The 24,054-nt window shown below is 43.6% G+C and overlaps 1 protein-coding gene across 2 annotated transcripts in view; it reads right to left on the minus strand.

The window, feature by feature from the left end:
• The window catches only part of WDR11 (WD repeat domain 11), a 671,833-nt gene that overhangs the window by 159,328 nt on the left and 488,451 nt on the right, over window positions 1-24,054 (minus strand). For both annotated transcript variants that reach the window (XM_085602786.1, XM_085602777.1), the window contains exons 17-19: window positions 19,805-19,911; window positions 11,277-11,391; window positions 10,735-10,906 (exon numbers count right to left, since the gene is read on the minus strand). In XM_085602786.1, the coding sequence (XP_085458912.1) occupies window positions 10,735-10,906; window positions 11,277-11,391; window positions 19,805-19,911 (394 nt within the window). The remainder of the gene's footprint in view (window positions 1-10,734; window positions 10,907-11,276; window positions 11,392-19,804; window positions 19,912-24,054) is intronic.

The following is a 24,054-nucleotide window of genomic DNA, read 5'->3' on the forward strand; positions in this document are numbered from 1 at the left end:
GGACCTTTAGAACGAGCTACAGCCCGAACGGCTGAACAGAATTACTAGAAATTTGGCAGAGAGGTAGTCCCTAGGTCAAGGAAGTGCCTTTTGTAGGTTTGGTGTAAATCTGTTCAGTAGATTCTGAGAAAATAGCCTTTAAATCAATATATATATCTGAGCCCGCTTACGGTACGCTTACCGTACGCTTACCGTAAGCGTACGGTGGCGTGCGCGAGCGCGATTCTGATTGGCTCTTAGATCTTAGTAAACATTCGAATCGGCCGAAACCAGGAAGCGGCGGCCGCCATTTTGTCTCTCGCACTGAGTGTTGTTTATCAAACAAGATGGCCAAAAACATGTTACGGGGCTGTTTTGACAACTCCCTCCCACATAGTCACGTTGAGGGAGTCCCCAAACATCCCCCAAGAGCAAAAACGGTTTTATTTTTTTTTCGGCAATTTCGCCGAGTACGCTTACCGTACGCTTACGGTAAGCGTACGGTAAAAAGAAAAAAAAAAAAAAACCACTATCCACACTTACCCCACCCCCTGTGCTTTTGGTGGCCGTAGGCCACCAAATGTTCAGGGCTTATTAATAGGTAAAAAAAACTAAATTTTGGCAACATGAAATTATAAAATCGAAATAAAAAAAACACTATCCACATTGACCCCACCCCCTGTGCTTTTGGTGGCCGAAGGCCACCAAATGTACAGGGCTTATTAAAGTTGATAAAAACCGTGCACGGAACGAACTGCGTTAAGTGGGCGCGCACGCCTCGAATGGCGTAAAGTAACTTAGCATTTAAAAAAACGTACAAATTCACTGAAAAAACCATAGGTTTCACACACGTTATAGTTAGGAATTAGCATTTAAAAAACCTTGCAAATTCACTGAAAAAACCATAGGTTTCACACATGTTATAGTTAGCGGAAATTTTACTGATAAAAAAACCAGTGAAATTGCCCCGTTATAGTTAGTGCTGGCAACTATAACTCACGCGACCGCAATCTTCTGCTGATGACATATGTGTCTTTATGAAAAAAAAATATTTGTAATATATGTATAGCTAAAAATGTATGGAAGAAGACATGGGCAAATAAGTGTCTAAATACAGTATTAGCATCAGCAGAGGATTGCGGTCGCGTGAGTTATAGTTGCCAGCACTAACTATAACGGGGCAATATATATATATATATATATATATATTCAGTGAAAAAACCATAGGTTTCACACACGTTATAGTTAGCTGGACATTTCACTCGTAAAAAACCAATGAAATTTCCCCGTTATAGTTAGTTAAGCTAACTATAACTCGCGCGCCCGCAATGCACTGCTGATGACGTCACATATTACATCACTCATGACATGGTCAGTGACATAACTCATGACATCACTGATGACATCTCAAATGACATCACTGATGACATCACTGATGACATCATCCAGTGAATGTGTGTTTTTCTGAAAATTAAATATGTTTTATATATCTCAAGGTCGATGGAAGAATAAATGAGTATATAAGTGTCTAAATGGATGATTTGTTTTTGAAAAATTGATTGTATTACTGACTGATTAAGTGTATCTTATTGAATACATGGCTAAGTGAGTAATGTTTAAATGTGTAAATACCTGTATCAGTCTCTCACTTTGTGTATAAGTGGCTGCATGGGTTGGTGAGCAGCAACATGAGTGTCTATATAGGTTATTAGTTGGTTTTTTGAGTATCAGTATGAGTGTCTGAGTGTCTGTATGGTGCAGTGGGGGGTATTACGTAGTGCATAAGTGCATGAATGAGTGACTCACTGTTTGTATGTGTTGAAGACAGCATATGTGCAGGACTGTATGGGTGGAAGAGTGTGTGTATGGGTGTGTTAGTGAGTGAATGGCTGTCTCAATAGTGTCTCTATGAGTAACTACATATGTTTTAAACTAGTATATGTGACTATTGGTGTATATAAGTGAGTGTATGTGAGAGTGAGAGATTGAAAGAGTTCCTGTATGAATAAGTATGTGTTTCTATAAGTGATTGTTTAAAAGACTAAGTATGTGTAAGTTTCCGTAGAAGTAAGTGTGGTGGTGTGTGTATAACTGTATATGCAAGTAAATGGATGTTTGATTCTTTATTAGCATGAGTAACTATGTGTGTGAGTAACTCTATGGATGAGTGGCATTGTGTTACAGGATGTATAGGTGTATGAGTACATATGATGTGTGAGTACACGAATGAGTGACTGTACAGGACTGTTGGTGAATAAGTGGATGTTTATGTGGATCTTAGAATTATTGAAGAGGTTGTTGTAACTGGTATTGGTATGTCCATTTTTTTGAAAATTTCAGTCTCTATTTTTGAATGTGTGTATCAAAGGTTATATTAGGGTGAGAGGAGGTCTGCCACTCTATCACATGGATGATGTCATCAGTGATGTCATCAGTGATGTCATTTGAGATGTCATCAGTGATGTCATGAGTGATGTCACTGACCATGTCATGAGTGATGTAATATGTGACGTCATCAGCAGTGCATTGCGGGCGCGCGAGTTATAGTTAGCTTAACTAACTATAACGGGGAAATTTCATTGGTTTTTTACGAGTGAAATGTCCAGCTAACTATAACGTGTGTGAAACCTATGGTTTTTTCACTGAATATATATATAGATAGATAGATATAGTATGTGCTTCGAGAAACAGCTACCATTATGGGAACAAAATATGCATTTATATGATTATTATATTAAATGCAGAAGGACAACAGTCTGCATATTTAATTGACAAACAATAAATTAAAGTAAATAAGCGGCTCAAATTTTTCTAATGGGTTGTACATCGTGGAAAGCACATTTCAAGTGGTCAAAGGAATGCATGCTCACAGTACATAAGTGTCCAACACAAAGGTATCCCAGTAGAAAACTAAACAGAACTGTTAATTACTGCAAAGTATCAGTAAATTTCCCAAAGAAATTAAAACAGGTGGTAAGGTGCTTTCTTTCATGTTAGAGGAATACATTTCATTACCAGCTTTAAGATATTTAAAAGCAGGGTAAATAGAAAACAATGTCTGTTCAGGCCCTGGTCAAGCAGCAAATGGGCCACACTATAAAGACAACATCATGCTCTCTTCATTGGCTAATTGACCTACAAATCTTAGCAGGTGTAAAAACAAAATACCAGCTTTTTGGCAGTCCAGTGGAAGGCATGCTGACAGCTAGTGAAGCATGCCCTGTGAAAAGCGACCTCTAAACAAAACCTACACTTTCATGCATAAAAATGTGTCTCACAAACCAAGGCAACATGCAAAATAGCTTTTGGTAAAAGTGACTGCAGAATCCACAAAACACCCTGTTAGAAGTCATACAGAGTGGGGTGGGGAGGAGAAGCATGCAAGGACAGACAGCTTTAAAACATGCATTCTCATGAAGTGCTTCACAAAAAAGAAAAAAAGAGCTCTCAAAAAGTGAGTCGTTATGGAAGGATACAAGAAGCCACTCAGGAATGTGGTGAACAGGCAATGGTCCACGGGAGGGACTGACTCAAGCTGCACAGTTTAAAACAAGTAAAGCCAGCTAAGAGAAAACATGCAAATGTGAACGAGAAAAGGCAAGGCCAATGGTAGGCAATAAGTGAAATGCATTTCTAGGTCGGCTTCTAGCATGTCCCCAATATGCCTTTACAGCCAGACAGCTGTGGTAGGCTTCAACCTAAAAATAAAAAAGATGATCAAACAGCAACAAAAAGGGTGTCCACTACCCCCAAATACCAACTACAGGGAAGCATCGGAAGGCTCGGAGAAAACTAGCACCTTTCGCATCACATTAACAATCCTGGTTTGATCCGATGAAGAGCCGGAACTGAAAGCTCAAACAAGATTTTCTAAATAAGGACATTTACATTCCTTGCAGAAGACATTTGAGGTATTGTGTTTTAAGTTGAGACAGCTTCGCGGCTTACTGTGCAATATGAAGATAATTAAATCTATTGTATGCTAAATTGTTAAGGCTGGTTGAACAATTCCTTCTTACAGTTCCAACATGCCAGTACTCTGGAAGAGGAGACAGGCAATTCTCTTTTCTTGCCCTTTCATCACGGTAGAAACAAATTAGTAAGATGTCAGTTGACAGCGTTAAGGGAATGTAGAAAAAAAGACTGAAGACTTTCCATTTTTACATCAGTTGCTTTCTGGGTGTTTGCTTTATGGTTTTCATATTATGGAGCTGCTACAAAGCAATGAATTAATTGCTGTGCTTCATAAATTAAGTAAACATATTTTTGAAACAGAAAGACATGAGAACAGGCAAGAAAGACCCCATTGATCCTACATAATCGAACGTTGAAACTAAAACACTGGTGAAAGTCCATAATTGACAGGCGAAGAGGAGGGTGGCAATAATGTGACCGTACTACACAACGAAGAACAGTACATGGAAACGAAACATATAAAATGATCTTAGCCTTAGGGCCATTTATGTGATTAGAGTTTCCAATTAGCTGGCCCCCGGTATATTCACCCTATTCTACATGTTACTCCCAGCAGTGGCTTTGCATGTTCACCCTGAGTCAAAAATGGGGGCACCACCTTGTCCAGGTACAGCAACTAACACTTTGATTAAGAGAGGGGTCAAGCAGGGTCTCTGTGGATTATTTGCCAGCTGCAGACTCACATCATTTAAGATGATTCATAAAAAAAATATTCCAAGCAGTGTAAGGCACCAAAGGCTCATGATTTTCCAGACTCCTCTTTACACTAAAAAATGGACAACAAATGAGCAAACACGGTCTGATACGTCACACAAGGATATCCACCATGGGAGAATTTAACCAATTTACAAATTGTTTTTGTTATGATAAGGAATATTTATAGAGTGCTGCATGCACCCGAAGGTCTCTTGGTACTGAAGCCTTAAACGAAGAGGATGGTAGAAGTATTATGATGAAAAGATATAGATTTTAAGGGGGTCATTATGATAGCGGAAGGACCGCCACTGTCGGGCCGGTGGTCCTTTCGCCATCACACAGGAAATTCTCACCGCCAAATTAGGATGGCGGTGGGAATCCCAATGTGTCCGCGGTGGACGGAAAGTCCTTCCGATACCGCTCCGCAATGCGGTCCTTACCCGCCCGCCCTGCGGAACGAGGACACAGGGCAGCAGATTACGGAATCCCTTTCCGCCTGTCTTTTTGCGGCAGTCATCCCACTGCAAAAAGACAGGCGGGGAGTGGGTTTAGGGGCCCGTTGCGGGCCCCCCTTGTGGAGGAGAGGGTGTCACTGCACCGGGGAGTACCATTTCCATGCACCAAGTGGCAGGCACCGCGTGGTGCCTGCCACGTAGTGCAGGGAAATGCTGTGCACGCACTTTTAACATTGTGTGCAGAGTTACAGTCAGCAGCACTGCCCGCAATGTTAAAAGCCCAGGATACTCCCGCCAGTATGGCGGGCGCATTCTAATCGCAGTGGTAGGACCGCTGCATGTCTGGTGGGCGGTCCCAAACTCTGCTACAATGGCGGGCGGAATCACCCCCTTGGTCTTTTTCTGAAGGGAAATGTGAGAGAGTATCCATCTCTCCTCAGTTGGAAGCTAATTCCAAGATCTGTAGGCCAGGACAGTACAATATTTGTCACTAGTGGGAGTCTTTCTACATATAGGGACCAGCAGAAGATCTGTTTGAGGAAAACGAAGAGTTGTGTAGCTTTTTACAAATTGAATCTGATATTAAAGAATTTGGTGCAAAGACAAACTTACATTTGTGGACAAGATCAAATATTTAAAGATGATGATTTTTTTATAGAAAGCCAACAAAGCTTGGACAAAATAGGTTTGGCTGATGTAAATTGAGAGGTTTGGAAAACTGCACTAGCAGCCTGATTCTTAATGGCCTGAAGTGTGGTGTAGTTATTTTTTGGAGATGCCACTGTAAAGTGAATTGCAATAATTGAGCCAATAACTAGCTGCGACTATTTTTTTTTCTCGCATCAGGCGAAAGCAAAGGAAGAATCTTCCCTACGCTTATGTAGAAGTAAAGAACAGGTTGAAACCGCTGAAGATATCTGGATGTTGATTTGGAATTTAGAGTCAAGTTTACAGCAGGGGATTCTTTACATGCGTTTGAGGCTTAGGGCGGGGGGAGTAAAATTGTAGGCTAAGGGACCACGAGCCGGGGGGCATGGTCAGCAAAAAAAAAAGGAGATGTCTACACCTCCTTAGAATCACCACAGTTCAGCAGCACCAAGCCATCCCCAAGAGGGCAGCAAAATACATGAAGAGCAGACTTCTCCTCCTTGAAGCAATCATTGCTGCATCTATTTTCAACACAGATGGATGACTGATTCAAAGAGGGGAATTAGGGGCTATTTGTTGAGAAAGGTAGGGAGAGAAATATCATTATGAAAGAGGTCAGGAATACGGACGTAAAACTATGTTTAAAAAAAGAAAGGCACTTTGCTCTAGCAAAGAAGCTTAAACAATTAGCTTTAAGTTTAGGTGCTTTTAGTGGCCCACACCACAGCTAGGGAAGGTTTCAAAGCAGAGAACTGTATTCTGGAGTTGAAACTGCAGCCCGACTGACCTCTACAAAGGAGTTTGTCAAAGGAAAGCTAAGATGCTGCGGAACATGACAGAGATAACACCATTGTATTGGTAGAGGCAATTTAAAGAGATAGGAGCACTTAACTGATGTAGATGTTTTTATGATCCAAGAACAAAGATCATGGCTAAGTTGGAAAAGTTGGAGTGGGGCTCATAGATTTCTCTGGTGCAATTAAGGTAGACGACAAAAGCACATTCAGAACAGGTATGCATAGCTTCCCAGCCATAACCTAAGAGTTTCATTTATTTGTTTTACAGCATGGAGTACATCTCTAGGGACAATGTGTACGTAGAGAACTTCACTGGGGCTCATAATAGAGTTATGGAGCACGACAATGTGAAGAATGTCAGTCAGTTACAGGTACTGGCCGAATACTGAAGCACAGCTATGCAAGCAGGAAAGAAATGACTGTAAACTGTCTGTGCCTAGAACAACAATAGAATGATAAAGTAAAGAAACCAAGCCAGGAGGGACAATGCTGATCAATGTCTTTAAAGTGTGCGCTAGAGGCGTTCTAGATGGAAGTATTAACTGGTGTGGACACAGTTCTGGAAGTATTTGTAGCGCTTGAATTTGGCTCGAGAGCTCTGAGATACAATACCAGATATTATACAAAGAGGCGGGACACTGCAAATAGTGATTTACTAAAGTAAGGAAATACGGTTTTCTATGGAGGACGAGTCTTCGGATACTTTTTGAACTGCTGGAATGGTGGGGCAGTTTTCATGTAGATGGGGTTTTTGTGGGAGGTCTGTCCTCCCCTTCAGTTCAGAGAGCATTCCTGAAGCTCCTAGAAAAATGGAACTATCTGATTTTTGAAACATTGTATTTCATATTAACCCTTTCCGTGCTCATGACGGAACCACTCCGTCATGAGCCACGGGTGCGCTGTGCTCATGACGGAGTGGTTCTGTCATGCTGCAGCCGTTGGCGGCCGCTCCGCCCACGCGGCGCTAATTCCCCGCCTGAGCGGGCGATTAGCGCAGTGGGCGGAGACGTGACGGAACCCCTCCGTCATAAGCACAGCTCACCCGTGACTCGTGACGGAGTGGTTCCGTCACGAGCACAGCGGACCCGCAACTGCCCCCAAACCCCCCCAGCGCCGCGGCGGAATTCCTGCCGCGGCGAAGGGGTTAAAACCATCAGCAAACCAGTTCAACAACAAGGATCATGTCTTGCATACTACGCTGCCTAAATACAGTGGGGTTGTATCTCAAAGCTAATTGGAAAAGAAACACAAAATAGAATTCTTCAGTTCTTTATCCACTACATGTATCACCTGCATCCTCTGTAGTGGCATCCTTTGGATTGTGAACAACAACAGAGGGTGGAGGCAACTCCGAAGTTCTCTATTTTACAACTGTTTTGAGTGTACCCTCCCCATAGACACTCAAGAAAGTGGGTTAGTTTACAGTAATCAAGCCTATTTAATGATGATCTGACTACCACCTTAATAAAAAGGATTTTCTGTTGTGCGCATACACCCCCTAACCATCCATAATGCTTTCTAAAGGATCGTATCCACTACAGCGGCCAGCCTACGCCCACTGTAATAGCTCCAGCAACTCTCTCCCACGCCCCTTTGTGGAGACAAACTCCATCCAAGCCCTTAGTTCTCTGTTTTTCTGCTTTCCATAAAATCCCAATCCTTCCAGGGCTTAAAAGAGAACACATAGCAATCAATGAATCCATATTTGTACAGTGCTGATATTCACCCGTGAGAGTATCCAGGCGCGAGGTTGCTGGGCTCAGTCAAAAAGCCAGGTCTTGAGCCTCCTCCTGGAGTCCACCAGAGAGGGTGATGTGCTGTAGCTTTGTAAGGAAAAGGAGTCTACAACAATTGCATTTCACAGAGCATCTGTCACAGGCTCTCCTCAATCTTTGCATCTTTGGTCTGTATTCAGAAAACAATCTATTCGGTGGCCCTAAATATTGAATGGAATGCATATTATTTACTTTTTTCAAGTTCATGTCTTTGTCTTATAATTAGAGATACTATTAACCTTCCTTGAGTTGCATCTGTGCTTCAGACCAGCTTTGAGACCTATTTCCATGTTGAATCAAGGAAATAACTTCTCTTCCTCACTAATTATGCCAGCGATCTTTCCAGAAACCTATCCATACTGAACTCTGGCTGTTCTCTGGTATACGTCCAGGCATTTTCTGTCTTAGGATCTCAACATGGAACTCCACTGTATGGGCTGATCTTCATTTTCTGACCCAGTGCTCTTCATCTCATTCACTATAATCAAAACTTTACAGAGACCTGAACACAAAATACACTTTAATTACCATGTATGCAATTCTGATTTGCAGGGAAATGTTGAAAGTTAGCAATTGATTTTAGTTTGAGGTGGCATTTTCTATCTCTATTTATTTTTCTGTGGCATAATTTCAGAACTATGAAGACTTTCCATGGGTTGTACAAACAGAACGTTTAGATTGGCTATCCTATGTTCTGTTCTTATCTGACTTTCAAGGCAAAGGTTTCCACTGCATCAGGTATACCCCCCAACACCAGTACAGCCTTTAGGCCTTCAATCAGCTTTCAGCACAATGGTGCATACGCCTTCAAAGGAGGTATGCAGTTGTCAAATGTTAAAGGTTTGTGGCTTCCATGTTTTCCTATGCTTGAGCTCACAATCTACTGCACTATGTCACTTGGCACACCTCCAAATGACATGATCACTTATCCACTGCTAGACTCTGGAGCATGTAGACACTGATGCTTTGTCTCCCACTTCCAAGTGCCATGTCAGGATAATGCTGTCCCTTTCTATATGACCAACGCTCTGGCAACCTCTGTGACACAAAGCGAGGGAAACCAGATCCGCTCCGAATTCAATCTGTGTGAAAGGATCACCACTGTCCTGTTGCCATGTGACCCTGAGTGTAGTGTTTTCACTCGCTACAGGTAGTGATACCCTGTTCCACCGCATGCTGAATTCCATACTCCAACTGTGGCTCAGTCTGTACCATACAAGAGGACGTGCGTTCTTCATGTCCGAGCTCAGTACTTCTCAAGCTGAAACAACATATTGGGTGAACAGAATTGTATTCTCAGCGATTTGGGACAACTTATTTGCAAATACGAATTCCAGCTTTTGCCAGTATTGCTCATAAAAATCAGGGTACTGCGATTTCAAATCCAATGCGATTTCAAATCCAACTCTGTTAACTGCAAGCTGAGCTCCTGGTTGGAATATTTACGAATTTAGGATGGAGTAGGAAGAAATGTCTTCTGTCTGAGGAAACAGTCCAATACATCTAGAGATAAGGGACACAAGTGCTTCACTAGGTAATAAGCAACACTTCTGGGTACTGCCATAGCCCCATCAGATATAGACAATAGCTTATATCTAGGCAATAACAAGTGTGACTAACATTTGAAAAGTAGTCACCATCGGAGATATGTGCAAATGGAGTTAGCATGCTTATGGTGAGTGCCTCTACAGATTTTGTTTCAAAGAAAGTAGAAGGTTTAATTGCTGAGTGAATAACATTGCTTGAGGCCTCTTTAATATAAGCAGAACTGATGTGTTCAGTTTTGAACCTAGACTACGAAAAAGAAAAAACTTTGCAGACAATCATTCAAGTCTTAAAAGCAGCTTAAAAACAAGCCAAAGAGATGAAGCCATGGAATGTGAATACCTATCTCAGCTCATGAGAAATAAAGCTATAAAGAAGATCTATTAAGAAGAGCTTAGGGTCACACAACGTCCTTCCAGCGGAGACTGCTGACCTTTCATCGCAACTCTTCAGTATCTCCACAGTTCAGCTATAGCTGGGATTTCCGAATCAAGGACATGGCCTATCCTGTGTTCTATAGACCCAATTTGCCAAAAGGTCTCACGATTGTTCTAAAGTTCCATTGTATACAGATTAAGCCTAAAAGCTCCACTGTTGAGATAAAGATGAAATAAGGCAAAACGGCCTTGCAGTTTCTATTGGCAATGAATGCCCACGCAGCCCACAGACGTAGAGACAATGGAAGTGTCGAGCAGATTGGTAGCCTGGTGGTTGTTCCTTCTTGGCTTAGGGCGCAGGAGCTTCACTATGAAAGCCAAAGTAAGATCTTTTCTAACTGAACCATGTTATGCAATAATGGCGTTCAGCCAGAGTAGAGAAACATCAACAGACATTAGACAAGCAGCTCGGATTCAGCCATCGTACCTGTCAGCTCTTGCTCGTCCATTCTAAAGCAAGCTGATTTCATGGACATCTCGAGGATTCGGATGCAGCCGTCGTCGCAGGCAAGGATCACTTTGTCGGAGGTGCACCAGTCCACATCCAGAATGCGGAAGTTCACATTTCGACCACTCCGCAAACTGCTCACCATCTGGGTCTTCAAATAAAAGTATTATCAGCTTACAGAAAGGATCTATTTATGGATGCAATGATAAGAGGGTGCACCAGTGCCCGCTGAAGTAAGGAGCCACCGTTACTGCCCCCTGTTGTGGTAATAAGCTTACAGATGCACTAATGTAGATAGAAGGCTCATTAATGGAGACAGAAACAAATGTCTAAACCAGGTGTATGTAGTGGTCAGTAAACAAGTGATATATGTTACTAGTCACCTGCTTCTGTGAGTATTGACACCTACTGCAGAATTAAGTAAACTTAGCTGTAATTTGGGGTGCTAGACACAGCTTCCTTCCAAAAGAAATGACAAATAGCTCCTGCATTGATATTGGAAATGAGAGCATTGTTCCTACCTCTTTTGTGTCCCACACCTCGGCCCCATCGTTGTACATCACAATCAGCTTCTGGTTCCCCTTTCCGGGAGCAAAGCGGATCTTTCTCACCCAGCTGCGGTGTGTGGGGATCCCCCTGGGGAAGACAAACAGCACCCCGTGGTTACAATCAAGCTTCGAACTGCACCTTTCCCATTTAAAAAAAAAAGAAGTGTTCCAGAGTGATTCTGATGCACCCTAGTGCCCTGATGTCTTGAGTAATAGCAAGGAGCGAGCTCTGCCAATTACAATGTAGCGGTAAATGTTTGGTGTGAAACCTGAATGATATCTTGCGATGCATTTTAACAGGATTTTAAAAATAGGATTTCTATTTTAATCTCAGTGGGATCCTCGCTGCACCCAAGTTTCCGACAACCATGGCTTGGTCAAAGCAAGTTGATTTAAAATGACTTTTCTATGACCGCGTTTACAAACAATGCTATTCATGAAGCAGTAGATGCAGTGGAAGGTACAATACATTTCACTGGATCATGTGAAAGCAGCTACAAATATGAGCTTTCCCCGGCACAGACTACTACTGCAGGGCCAAGCGTCAATCCAATCTGTGTAATTCAGACGCTGGTGTAAAATAACCTCTTTGTAAGAGAAGATCAATAGCACGTTTTAAGGGCAATTTCATTGATTTCACCTGCAGGTATACATACCCAAGGCGTAGTGCCTCAGCAGCTTTCACCAGTAGTTTGTCACTTTTATCCTAAGACGCAAAGTAAACAAGAGTGAGGCCTGCTCCTTGGGGCCAGGAATCTATTCCATTGACTCTGGTTGGTCATCCTTCTTCATAAGCCTGTCCCTGCCTAGAAGAGCAAAAACGGGTAGGCCAAAGCAAATCTGAGAGCAAACAGGTGTGAGAAGAAGCCCAGACAAGGACTCATAACATCCGGAGGCTACTGAAAAGCAGACTATCAGTAGTCCTGCCCTAGTTGCGTCGCAAACAGCAGAAATGACGTCCAGCTACAGCATCCATCAAGTGATTAGGATTCACTATAACACCCCAGACCAACAGCATGCTGGAGTGACTTGCTGGCGGCTTCTTTGCCATACGCAAGAGGCAATAAACAGCCTGGCCTATATATACTGGAGTCTCCTAGGTGCTCCCTTCCGATAGTCATGATGCAGATGTTTGCACTTTAGTCAAATGCATCACAGTCTTAGATGACCTGCTCTTCCAAAGCACACAGGGACAAAAATAAAACCACACAACTGTTCCAGGAGGCGGCGCAAATGTTGGAAGGACACTGGGAAACGCTTCCTACCACGGTCAAAGCCGCTCGCCCGTAGCCCAGTCTAAGATCTCGTTAGCACTCTGGCTATACATATGGTCTCTGGCCCCTCTAGCACAGCAGGCACAGCTCCCATTCATAGTTAGGCACGGCGGGCTTGTTAGGCGGCTAGCTTGTCTTTGAATGCAACATGGCGGATCACACAACCTCAATTTCGATTAGGAAAGTTGTTAAAGACTGAATTATTCACCACAGGTTAACGTGGTAGAACAGCAGCAGCAACGACAGAATTATGAATTTATGGCTCTGCACTCTGGCCGCCTACAGTATTAATGATTTATGACTGTCATTGTCATACACAGTCTTACGATCTTATAATGGAAAGATGAATTGCAGAGAATGCTAAATTATTTACCGTATACCACCGCATGATGCGTAAATGATTTAGATATGTACATGTCACATGCTGGTGACACAGTCTCATACTGGAAGGACTGATGACAGCAAATGTTACATGCACTCTGACACAATCCAATGAGTGAGCGAATACAAACGCATTGTTGGTGAATGCTGTTGTAAATTAAGTATAACTGGTGCCTCTTCGCTGAACCAGAACTAATGCAAACCAGAGGGGGAGAAGAAGAAGCAGAGGCATGGGAGGAAAGCTGTCAACATTAATCAGCCCCGGTCAGTTTCTACAATTCAACAAATTAACCGAGACTGCCAGTGAAATCTAGACATGCTTCCTAGAAACCCCTGACCAGTCGCAGACGTTGGAGTTGCCACTGGACATGAGATTGCCTCGTATACTGGTATCCGGGCTACACAGGGCACTAAAACGAGATAGACCCATGGCTCCACTCCCAAAAAGACAAGGATGGGACAGTGACCTCATGGACCCACTAGAAGGCAGGGGATGGCGTACAGCCTGTGCACTAGTGCGGGGAATCTCATGCAATGACACTTTTATGTCTTACATCGTGCCTACTTCTCACCGGTGAGACTGCATAGGATTTACTAGACCAGACCAGACATCTGCACATATGTGGTGTGGAAGGAGCAGAACATCTGCACATGACCTGGAGTTGCACGCGGATGGTGCCCTATTGCGAAACCACCATGCGCCACTTACGCGAGCAGACTGCTATACACATAGTTAATACTCTCAGGCACTGCCTCGTAATCCCTTACTGTAGCGGGAACAAGGTCTACTACAGGTTTGTGTTGCTGGGTCTTGTACCGGTAAACAGATGGGTAGAGATTAAATGGCTGTCGTGCTAGAGCCCCACATATGTACAATGGAATAAAGACATGGGAGATCACCATGAGTCTCTCTGTCAAGGCTTTGTTAAACAGCAGCAACGGTTCAGAGGTTGATGGCCCAGGCTTCAGAATTTTAGTCAACAGGCTTTACTCTCCACCATGGGCAACTGCAAGTCCAAGACCTTGCCGCTCTATGTACCACCAGGAGGCAGTTTCCTTAGTGGGGGTCCCATTTTTAATTCAGTTTGGTCTCAGCTGAGTGACAAGCCACTGGCATTTTAAAGGTTGAGATACAGGCCAACATCATTCTAATGAGGGGGCAGTACGCTGCCCGCCTCTTCATCAATATTCTCATTATGGGGAACAAGTTAAATCCCTGGAAGGCTGAAGTCAGACATATAAATGACCTCTAATCTCCTAATGCTAGTGCGCAGGAGAAGGAGGGAAGTCATTCTTAACCAGAGGTTGGAATATAAGGATTTGCCAGTGCAACATAGGGCGAGTGCTCACCAAAGCCATTACCAGATCCACTGGTGGAGTCAGGACAACTTCTAGAACAGACACCTATAGAGCTGCGGCTGGCACTGTATGAAGCTAATGGGCAGGGACTGAAGCAAGGGTGTTGGGGCACGGCCTGAAGTCAGTAGAGGGCCGAGCTAAGGCTGAGCTGGGTCAGTCAGTGCTGGGAAAGCATGGAAGTGACTAGTCCATCAGGCTCAGATGCGTACCAGAGGGACCCTCAACAACTTTATAAAGAGTTGCAGTAAAGGCTAAATCTGTTGTGGAGTTGACAATGGCCTGGGAAATTCGGATTTGGGGCACATAAGCTCCAGAGCTGTAATAAGCACCACATCCGATGTTGGAGCTGTTATATCAGAGGACTATGGCCTACTGCTGAAAGCAGGAGTGCTGAGGATTCATCTAACCCTGCTTTGACTTTTTATGTTTGCATTTGGACTTGGCTTTCAATTTTACCCTGGACTTACTCAAAAATGGCGAACAGGACTTGGAAGAGGAATGACATTATGAGTTAGACCGTGACCAACCTCTCTTTTAATGTTCAGAGATATAGAGCTTGGCTTGCCACTCCCCGGTGGCCTTTGGACACATCATGGAGCATTTGTTGCAGCGCTTGTCATCATGTCTGGTGCAAAGTCTATCATGTTCAAAACGGGTGGATTACTACCAACCTTTCCAGCAAGGTGTTTCCTCGTTAACCATTATAGCTAGACAAGGATCTGAAGCTACTGCACACATTTAATACATTTAAAATAATGGCTTCTTTCAGGAGCTCCCCATAAACATGCAGTCAACAGTATTTTATCTTCTCTGGTCTCACTGCCTCTAGTACTTGTACCACCACCAGCTTTCTTGCAAAGTCTTCTTTCACCACACATAGCACTTGGGTAGGCCGAAACACAATTCTGCAAGAACAGATGCTTGCAACAGCTCTTCTGACATCACCTGGGCACTGTTTCTACGTTTCTTTCATTTGCATGCAGGTGCTCATGGAAAGAAGCTGGCTCCTCTTCTGCTCCATGACAACTCAGTCCCAACAATAGCAGGCTGCTCTTTGATCACATTGTTCCACACCATCATGAAATATTTCTTAGTTTATTAGGAGCTTAACTGGCCAAGAAATCCTCAATGAAAAATGAGGCGCTGGTTTCTGGGATGCTCAAAGATTCTCATTACAGCTGATGGGTCGGAGAGAGGGGCAAGGGTGGGCGAGAATGCTTGAAAGCAGTACAGGTTGAGTCCTTCCACCTGCTTTCGGCACAACAAGGCTCGAACTCTGAATGTGGCATTCAGGAGTAACTGAAGAGATGATGTTGGGGTCACTAGAGTTCAGTATAAGAAGCGGGCTGGTGCAGCACTGATGACACATAGTATGATGATTATGGCAAAAGATACCAGGGTTATCTGCAGCCATTGTCAGAAGAATAACGGGGGCTGGAGCAGTCTAGAGCTGTGTGAGCTTATGGCAGTGGGCTGAAGGCACAGCAGAGAGGCGAAGCAAGGCATAGAGAAGCACGCTGGCCGCCAAACTCTAAACACTAGGGCCCACATTATGAGTAGCCGCTTGATTGATTAATTGAGTAGCCTCTTAATCTGCTGGCGCCATTAACAGCAGCTACCGGCTTCCTCAGAGTTATATAGTCCCGGTGGTCCACACAAAGATTTTTCTACGGGTGGAACAGCAGGGAAAAACCATGTGGGACTAGTTGGGGATTCCCACGTTATTTTCTCAAAACAAGTAATCCCCAAATGTTACCACCACATGAACTACTGGAATCCTGGGTAACAGAAATTCCAAGGTGGGGAAATAACGGGGAGACTCGTAATGATTCCTTTAGCGTTGGTTCGGGGGTCATATTGAGAGACATAACACTGGCTAGAACTTCACACACCTGACCATAAATGGTTTGCTGGACCCTTATTGACCCTGCCCAGATAGCCAACGTTTGATCCCTGCCACAGCTTTCCTGCCATAGGCTGAATGCTGCTCATTTAATGTTTTCACAGATATTTTCTTTTCAGATTGCACTGCTAATTCACTTTTGTCTTATTTTCACAAGGATGAAGTGTAAAGTGGTACATCCTTACAGTCCCCAAAAGGCTTTAAGTCGGTGATATTGCTTGTAGTGTCCAGTTTATCAGTCTTCATACTTTCAGCTCCCAGGAGAAACTTCAATGTGAACTGTGTTTTAAATTCTATTGCCTTCATCCACCCTTATTCAAACTACAGATGCTACTACAAATGTGTTTCTTAGCAGATTCCATCCCCTACTTTTCTTCCCTTTCCTGGCCTTTTGGTCTAACATTTTGCCCTGAATGTCCTTGTAATAATCATCTGTCCTCGTCACTCATTTTAGCAGCTATCTGTAGTTCCACATCCATGCTCAATTTGAGCAAATCATCAGTTCACTCCTTGTTTTTCCCGGTCTGTGAGCTGCTCCCTGTGTCCTTACGGGTTTCTTTTCTATTCACCCTCAAATTTGAAAAACATTTAAGTGCACCAGATTAAAAAGGACTTGAGGAATGGAATGAGGATGTCTGTAACACGGGTATCTTTCCTGATTCTTGGAAGTCAGTCTCAATCCTTACCCTCTTAAAAAAACTAATCTGGATCCTAGTGACACCAACAGTTACAGACCTATCTCCAGGATACTGTTCCCTGCTAAGGTCCTGGAAAAAATTCTAAACATCCAATTATCAGTCTTCATATCATCGGCGGATCTTTTAGATCCCTCGCAATATGGTTTCAGTGAAGGGCATAGGATGGAAACAGCCTTAGTCATGGCAGCAGAGGAGCTCAGAGCAATACTAGATTCAGGGCCCAAGGCCGCCCTGATACTATTGGATTTATCGGCGGCTTTTGACACCGTAAATCAAGATAAATACCTGACCAGAAGGCTCTCAGAGGCGGGGGTTAAGGATTCTGCCCTCAAACTGATTAAATCCTATTTGAACAATAGGTATCAGTATGTTAAGCTCGGAACAGTTCATGCTTCCATGTGGGGTGCCTCAGGGCTCTTCACTGAGCCCCACATTATTCAACATATATTTGACCCCCTTGGCTGATATAATTAAGCAGTTTGGCTTCTCCGTGATTTCCTACGCAGACAATACTCAGTGATGTCCATCTTCAGTAATTTGGAAGAAACAGCTGACCGCTTAACTGTCTCGTGTGAATCAGTGGATGAGCTCGAATTGCCTAAAGTTGAATGGGGGAAAACGGAGGTACTCCTGCTGGGCTCAGACACATCCTTTTGGTCACATAGCTGGTGGCTATCCAGCCGTGGTGATCTTCTGGTCCCAGTCAAGAAGGTGAAGAATCTGGGTATCATCTTTGATGATAACTGGACCTTTCAAACACCAGATTAATAAGATTTCATCTACATTCTTCCTGACTCTAAAGATAATTAGGAAATTTCGATCTTTTATTCCACCAAAGGCAGTAAAAACACTTGTGACAGTTCTAGCCCTGGCTAGACTCGACTACGGTAATGCCCTGTACATGGGCTAACAAAAACAGCATATGCTCAAACTGCAGCGTGTGCAGAACGCAGCGCCTAGATTGCTGTTGAACATTCCGAAATTCCAGCCAATTTCCCAGAGATTAAGAAAGCTACACTGGCTCCCAGTGAAAAAAAGGATAGACTTCAAATCCTTATGCTTAGCTTTCAAGGTCTTGCATGGGAATGGTCCTCAGTACCTGAAACAACACCTCATCTGGTACTCTACCGCTAGAATTTTAAGATCAGTGCAGAGCAAACTCCTCCAAACCCCCAGATTCAACAAGGCACGCTGGGGAGGAGGAAGCTTTGTTTTGGCCACAGTGAAATTGTGGAATTCACTCCCGACTGACATAAAAACAGCCCCACTTTGCTTTCCTTCAGAAAAGCACAAAAAACCTGGCTGTTCTTTAACTAAAGTTGTTTCTGGCAATCTACCGCGCAGCACCTAGACGCCTTGGGACAATTGTGCGCTATATAACTTTCCAAATTGAAATCAATCAAATCAAATTAATACACAGAAATGTATCAACAACATTTCTACAATTCCCATGCCCGGGTCCACTCTGATTAATGTTGATGACTGTTGTCCACTTTGACCACATTCCCTAGCCAACACAATGCTATACTGACCGTAAACGTTTTTCTTCTGTATTTGCATTCTATTCCATTCAAAGAATTACTGATTACTGAGCCAGTGGATGGTCCACTTATGAACTAGTAAGTTAGTCATTCCTGAGCTGGAGAGCCCTACCCATTCTACCCACTCCTAGCATGTATATCCACGTTTTTGAGTTTCTCAGCTCTGTGAGCCACAAATTCCATAGCAAGTACCTCCCATTGGGGAGCCAGTGAGCCATTTCCTCTTTTTCCCTTAATGGCAAAGTAGAATTGTTTTCTTTCACATGGCTGTGGCTTCACAGTGATTTGCTTCTGAATTCAATTGAGGCAGGTTGAAATCACACAAGACCGCTCTAGTCTCAGAAGGAAAGCAAGCCCCTTTTCTCTTCTCTTTCAAGGTTTTGTCCTCCCATTCTATTTATTCAATAACTACATTAAAAGAGCAACCAATCTGAATGAGATTTACTATTCTCATTGTCTTCTTATTCATTATAAAAATATTTCTCTAAGAAGGGAATTTCTTTCATATTCCTAACAATACATACACCCACCCAGACACTGCAACCCGGTACAGATTTGAGAGGGAAGAAGATGAGACACAACAAATTCTCCAATTAAAACAAATAACAAAGGCCTATGAAAAAGGCAATGACGGCTTTACATTTTTAGATATTTAACGCATTTTTGACTGTACTACCTTTCTTTGTATATATCCTAAACATTTCATTTTAAGATATAAAACATGTGAATCAAATGTCATTTTCAAAAGCATTTGTTTTTTTGTTTTAACTGGAGAGTGGTTTCTCTCTTCTTGTGAATGGGTACCAGGATGCTGAATTTTGATGGGGCTATTCACTGTTAATAAGTTTTATTAAGATATCCGTGATAGAGAACCAGTGTTACAGGTAACGTTTTCATATACTTTACCTTCCTTTTTCTTTTTGGAAAAGTCCCATTTGTATTTGATAAAAAGTAATAATAGCTCATTCATTCTTATATTTTATAGCATTACTAAAGGACCTACCCGATGTGTCTGAATCAATTTGGAAGAAGCCTGATAGGTGTTTAAAAAGCTGGAAAGCACATACAAGGACTCTCTTCAGAGCAGAAGTGGGTATTGAGGAAAATGGAGTGTCTTTAGCAGTTCCTCCCCCATTCACTTCTTATTTCCAAATACTTGTACACAATGCTTGAGTTACAAGGTGTTCAAAGATGAGAATGTGTCCCTTTTACGAAACTGTGGTACTCAAACAATTTTAGTGGTGCTGAAATCATAAAACCAAAATGCAAATGCAGGCTTAGAAATTCCTTCCTGTTTCCTTAGAACCTAAGAGACCTGAAGGCCTCCTGTGCTGGCAAATCGTACCTGGACACTCTGGCTTTCAAATCCCAGAAGTTCAGATTTCCGTCAACATCTCCCAGCACCAAGGTGTCTCCCTTCCAAGCAATGCAGGTAATGCTGCCCATGCTTCCCTACAGAAAATGAACAAAGACAAACATAGTTGAGTGGGTGATTGGCTTAAATTTCAATGCCACACAAATTGACAGATTAACATTATACTAGGAGTCAAGCAGGCGTTTTAAACCAGCACTATCATCCACACTAAAGAATAGCATGATACCTTCAATTTTGGGGCTGACACAAACCAAAAATGAATGTTTGGCTCGATGAATGGCAGCTCAACAAGTCAGAATTAGAATGGGTCACGGTGATTCAGTGGATTATTAGTTGGGATGGATGGTAGTCCACCACAAGCAATAATGTCTCAACCTCTGAAAGCTAAGGCACAGAGCAGAGAGAAGACAGACTTAACCTAAGCAAATAAGTAAAGCATTTATTAGTACAGAAAGAGTAAAAATCCCACTCTAATTTATATTAATAGCGAATTAAAAAATATATATATGTTTTATGGCATTTTAAACAGTGATACAACTGTGCAGTCATACAGAATCGCACTACAGATAAGACTCATCCTGTACAGAACACCAGTACACCCCACGCCTTTCCATTGCCAGTGGCACACTAGCATTCTTTCCACCCAGTTCAACTGCTGGATGCTATACAACAGAGGTATCAGAAGTCTATGAGGCAGTTAAGGCAGTCTGACATCATCCTTAGCCACCAATTTCTCAACATACACATCCCACATTAGCCCTAATGGAGCACAGCCTACCCAGAATTTAAACAGAGATTATTTTAATAAACTAAAAGCTACCAAAATGACAAAAATCCACTAAGGGGGACCCGAGATTTAAATAAAACTAGCGGCAAATTGCTCAAAGAGCCAACCACAGGAAAATGACTATGCAAGACGGAGACAAAGGTAAGCTTTGAGGCCGACCACAATGGAGTGCTGGTTGGATATGAGGACCAGGTTGGGTCCAGTCACAGAGTTACTTTCAGGCTTAGACGTTTTTTCTGGAGAAAAGGTAGTCATCTTGATTTGCCAGTGGGACCAGCGACAAGCTGCATCAGAGTCTGGGTTCGTCAAGGGCAAGTTGCTGAACAGCAGCGTCCTGGTGTGATCATGGACGAAGGTGGGAAAGCTCCGAGCAGGCAAAGTCAGGTGTCTGTTCCCAGAAAGACCTCCACGTCAATCGGTCTTGGCTCATTGACACTCTCAGTGAAGCCTTCTATGTTTGGACTTTGAAACTTTTCTATGAGTCAATTCTCCTTCAGCAGGACAAACCAGCCAGTTGGAGCTGACCGGCGATTCAATGTCAACGGGACTGGCTTGACAACGGTCCCAGTCTCGCAACGGTTCTTTAGAGGAAACGTTGGCAAAAATTTCCAAATTCCAGCTTTTGCAGTTCGGCCAGAAGTAAACTCCAATAAGAGCCAAGAGTTCCAAGGCCTCAGGAACTGCACTTGGGGGGGCAGGACTTACTCCAACAGGAGGCAACACCAGGGTTCAGGGCAGGTCCAATCGAAACTGGTGAGCTTTGCTCTTCAGGTAAGTGAGCTTCTTGCAGCCGTTGTGTCCCTGTAGCTTAAAAGCAGGTCAGCCAACTGACCATTGAGTCCACGTCTTGGTTGGTGGTATGTGGGAGCAGTTACAGTCCTTAGGGTTTTCCTCACAGGTCGCAACAGCAAGTGTAGTCCTTTTTCTGTCTTCCCCAGGTCCAGCAGTGTTCTGAGAAGGGTACCAGGGGGCTACATTTAATACCCAGTGCCATCCTAGTTGAATATGTTACCTAGCACACTGGTAATTTGGAACGGTAACAATACATGTGTATAAGATATGTATGCCGTTCATAAGGCTGTGTCTAATTTATCAATAAAAGAACTGATAGAATAAAAGCATGCTTAACAGAGAACAGAGATCTATAACAGTAACAGGAAGGGGTTTTGAGACCAAAACATGGTCAGAAACAGAACTTTCTTTCTGTGAAGCTCTGAAACAACTATATCACCTGGGAGCATAGACAGGCAGTGAGGAAAATGGCTGAAAGAATAGTCTGGATTGCATCTCTCGCAGGGCCAGTATCTACACGTGCCTTAAGAACAATGAAAGACTGATTACGTTGCAACAACTTTCACTTGATAGTTTAGAAATTATCTTGGTTCACACCTAAATGCCACAAAAACTACTGAGTCTACACACATGACTTTACAAAGCCCACTAACATGTCACAGCTCGCAAAGAGATTTCACAAAGTTTGAAGAGATTACAAATACATCAATGGCACACTAAAAATCTCAACGAGGGGGCGTGGCCTGATCAGCTATGGAATAGGACGCATTTAGCGGAGCTCCAGCACCAGGCAAAGGCCCAGGGGCCAATCATTCTGTAGATCTGTGGTCCTTGTCCTGCTGTGAGGTGGGGACTGGCCCCGGAGGCATGGCCTGAGCCGGTCGATGGACGGGAAAGTTGGTCGTCCAAACGCTAAAGCCAAGAGGAGCTGCATACACAATTAGGCAGCTGCCAGGCTGATCTGAGCAGCACATGGAAGCATGGGCCACACATATTTGGAAGAGCGAGACAATGGGGGACTGGCAGATGCACGGCCACCATGATGAACTAACAGGGATTGACGTTGCAATCTGAAACGTTAATGGGTTAGACAACAAGGTAAAGAGAGGTCTGATTATCAGGGCCATAAGCCGGTACAAAATGGATGTGGTATTCTTACAGGAAACACACCTCATTGGTGAGCAACACAGTAATATGGGGAGGGGTAAGTATAAGATAGCCGGCTATGCGCAGCACACCTTGGGGTCGAGGCGAGAGATGATCCTTCTATGAAGGACCTCTCCTTTTCATGTGAAACGCAGGGGAATAGATATCCAAGGATGCTACATGCACCCCTGGGTGAATTTAAGGGCGAAAAGATACTCCTAGTCAATGGATATGCTCTTCGGGTCTCCATTCGGACACACTACATAAGCTGGGAGAGCTGTTATTGGAAGCTCCCCCCTCCCGCCCCGGCACTTACAATTATAGGTGCAGACTTTGCACTGGATACTAGTCCGGATAGGGAGAGTACTAAAACAGAGGGGGAGGCAACACGAGTTAAACTAGAGGGATGTGCACTGGCCATGGGGGTGTGTGATATATGGAGATCTCTACACAGAGATAAGGGGCGTTACTCCTTCTGTTCGGGGATGCATGACATGCACTCAAGACTTGGTTGTTTTTTAACACCCAGTTGTTCCTTATCTAGATTCAAGGAGGCAGAATGTCTGCCGCGGGAGTTAGTGATCATTCACCTTTGAGGGTGTTTATGACTTCGGAAATAGCAGGGACAGGGGGTCATGGGAGATTAAGACCTGGCGTCTCTTGAATAAACAGGAGGTCAAGAGACTAGACAGGGCCACCGAGCTGTACTTCAAGGAAAACAAAGGGACAGTGCAGACCCCTGTCAATTTATGGAAAGCCTACATTGTCACGATCCGGAGTGAGATCATTGCTGGGGAGATAAGTGGCATGAAGGACAGGCAAAGTAGGATGGCTGACCTAAAACAGGAATTCAACACAGATTATGCACTCTCACCCACGCCCCACTTGAAAACGGAAACAGACCTGAATAAATGACAGTGACTAGAAATGAGGCAAAAACACCTACTTAGGGAAAAAGAAACGTACATACGAAGCCGATGACAAGGCAGGCAAACTATTAGCATGGATAGGTAGTAGGGAAAGGGAAGGAATGTGCGTGAAGGAAGTTCGGGCAGAGTCTGAAGAAATGGTGGGGGACAGTGAAGATATAGCCGGGATCTTTGCGGATTACTTGGAAGCCTTTTATGATACACAACTACAGGTCATTGAGAAGGAGGCATTACATTTTGGGTGAGGCGGTCCAGTGAGGCATCTGGGGACACAACAGATGAAAGACCTGGAAGATGACATTTCAATTGAAGAGGTGTCCCAGGCTATGGGGCAGGGGCAGATGCAGTCAGGGAAGGCTCTGGGCTAGAATGCGTTTCAGACAGAGCTGTTTCGCAAACTAGCTCGGAGAACGGCAGAATCCCTACCGGAGGCTTATCTGTGAACGGGACCCTGCAAGAGGATATGAGAACGGCAACAGTTGTTCTGATTCCGAAAGCGGGGAAGGCCCGGGATCGGTGTGAGTCCTATCAGCCAATGTCTTTGCTTAATGCAGACAGAAATATTC

This window comes from Triturus cristatus, chromosome 1_2, assembly GCF_964204655.1.
Source record: "Triturus cristatus chromosome 1_2, aTriCri1.1, whole genome shotgun sequence".
Lineage (NCBI taxonomy): Eukaryota > Metazoa > Chordata > Amphibia > Caudata > Salamandridae > Triturus > Triturus cristatus.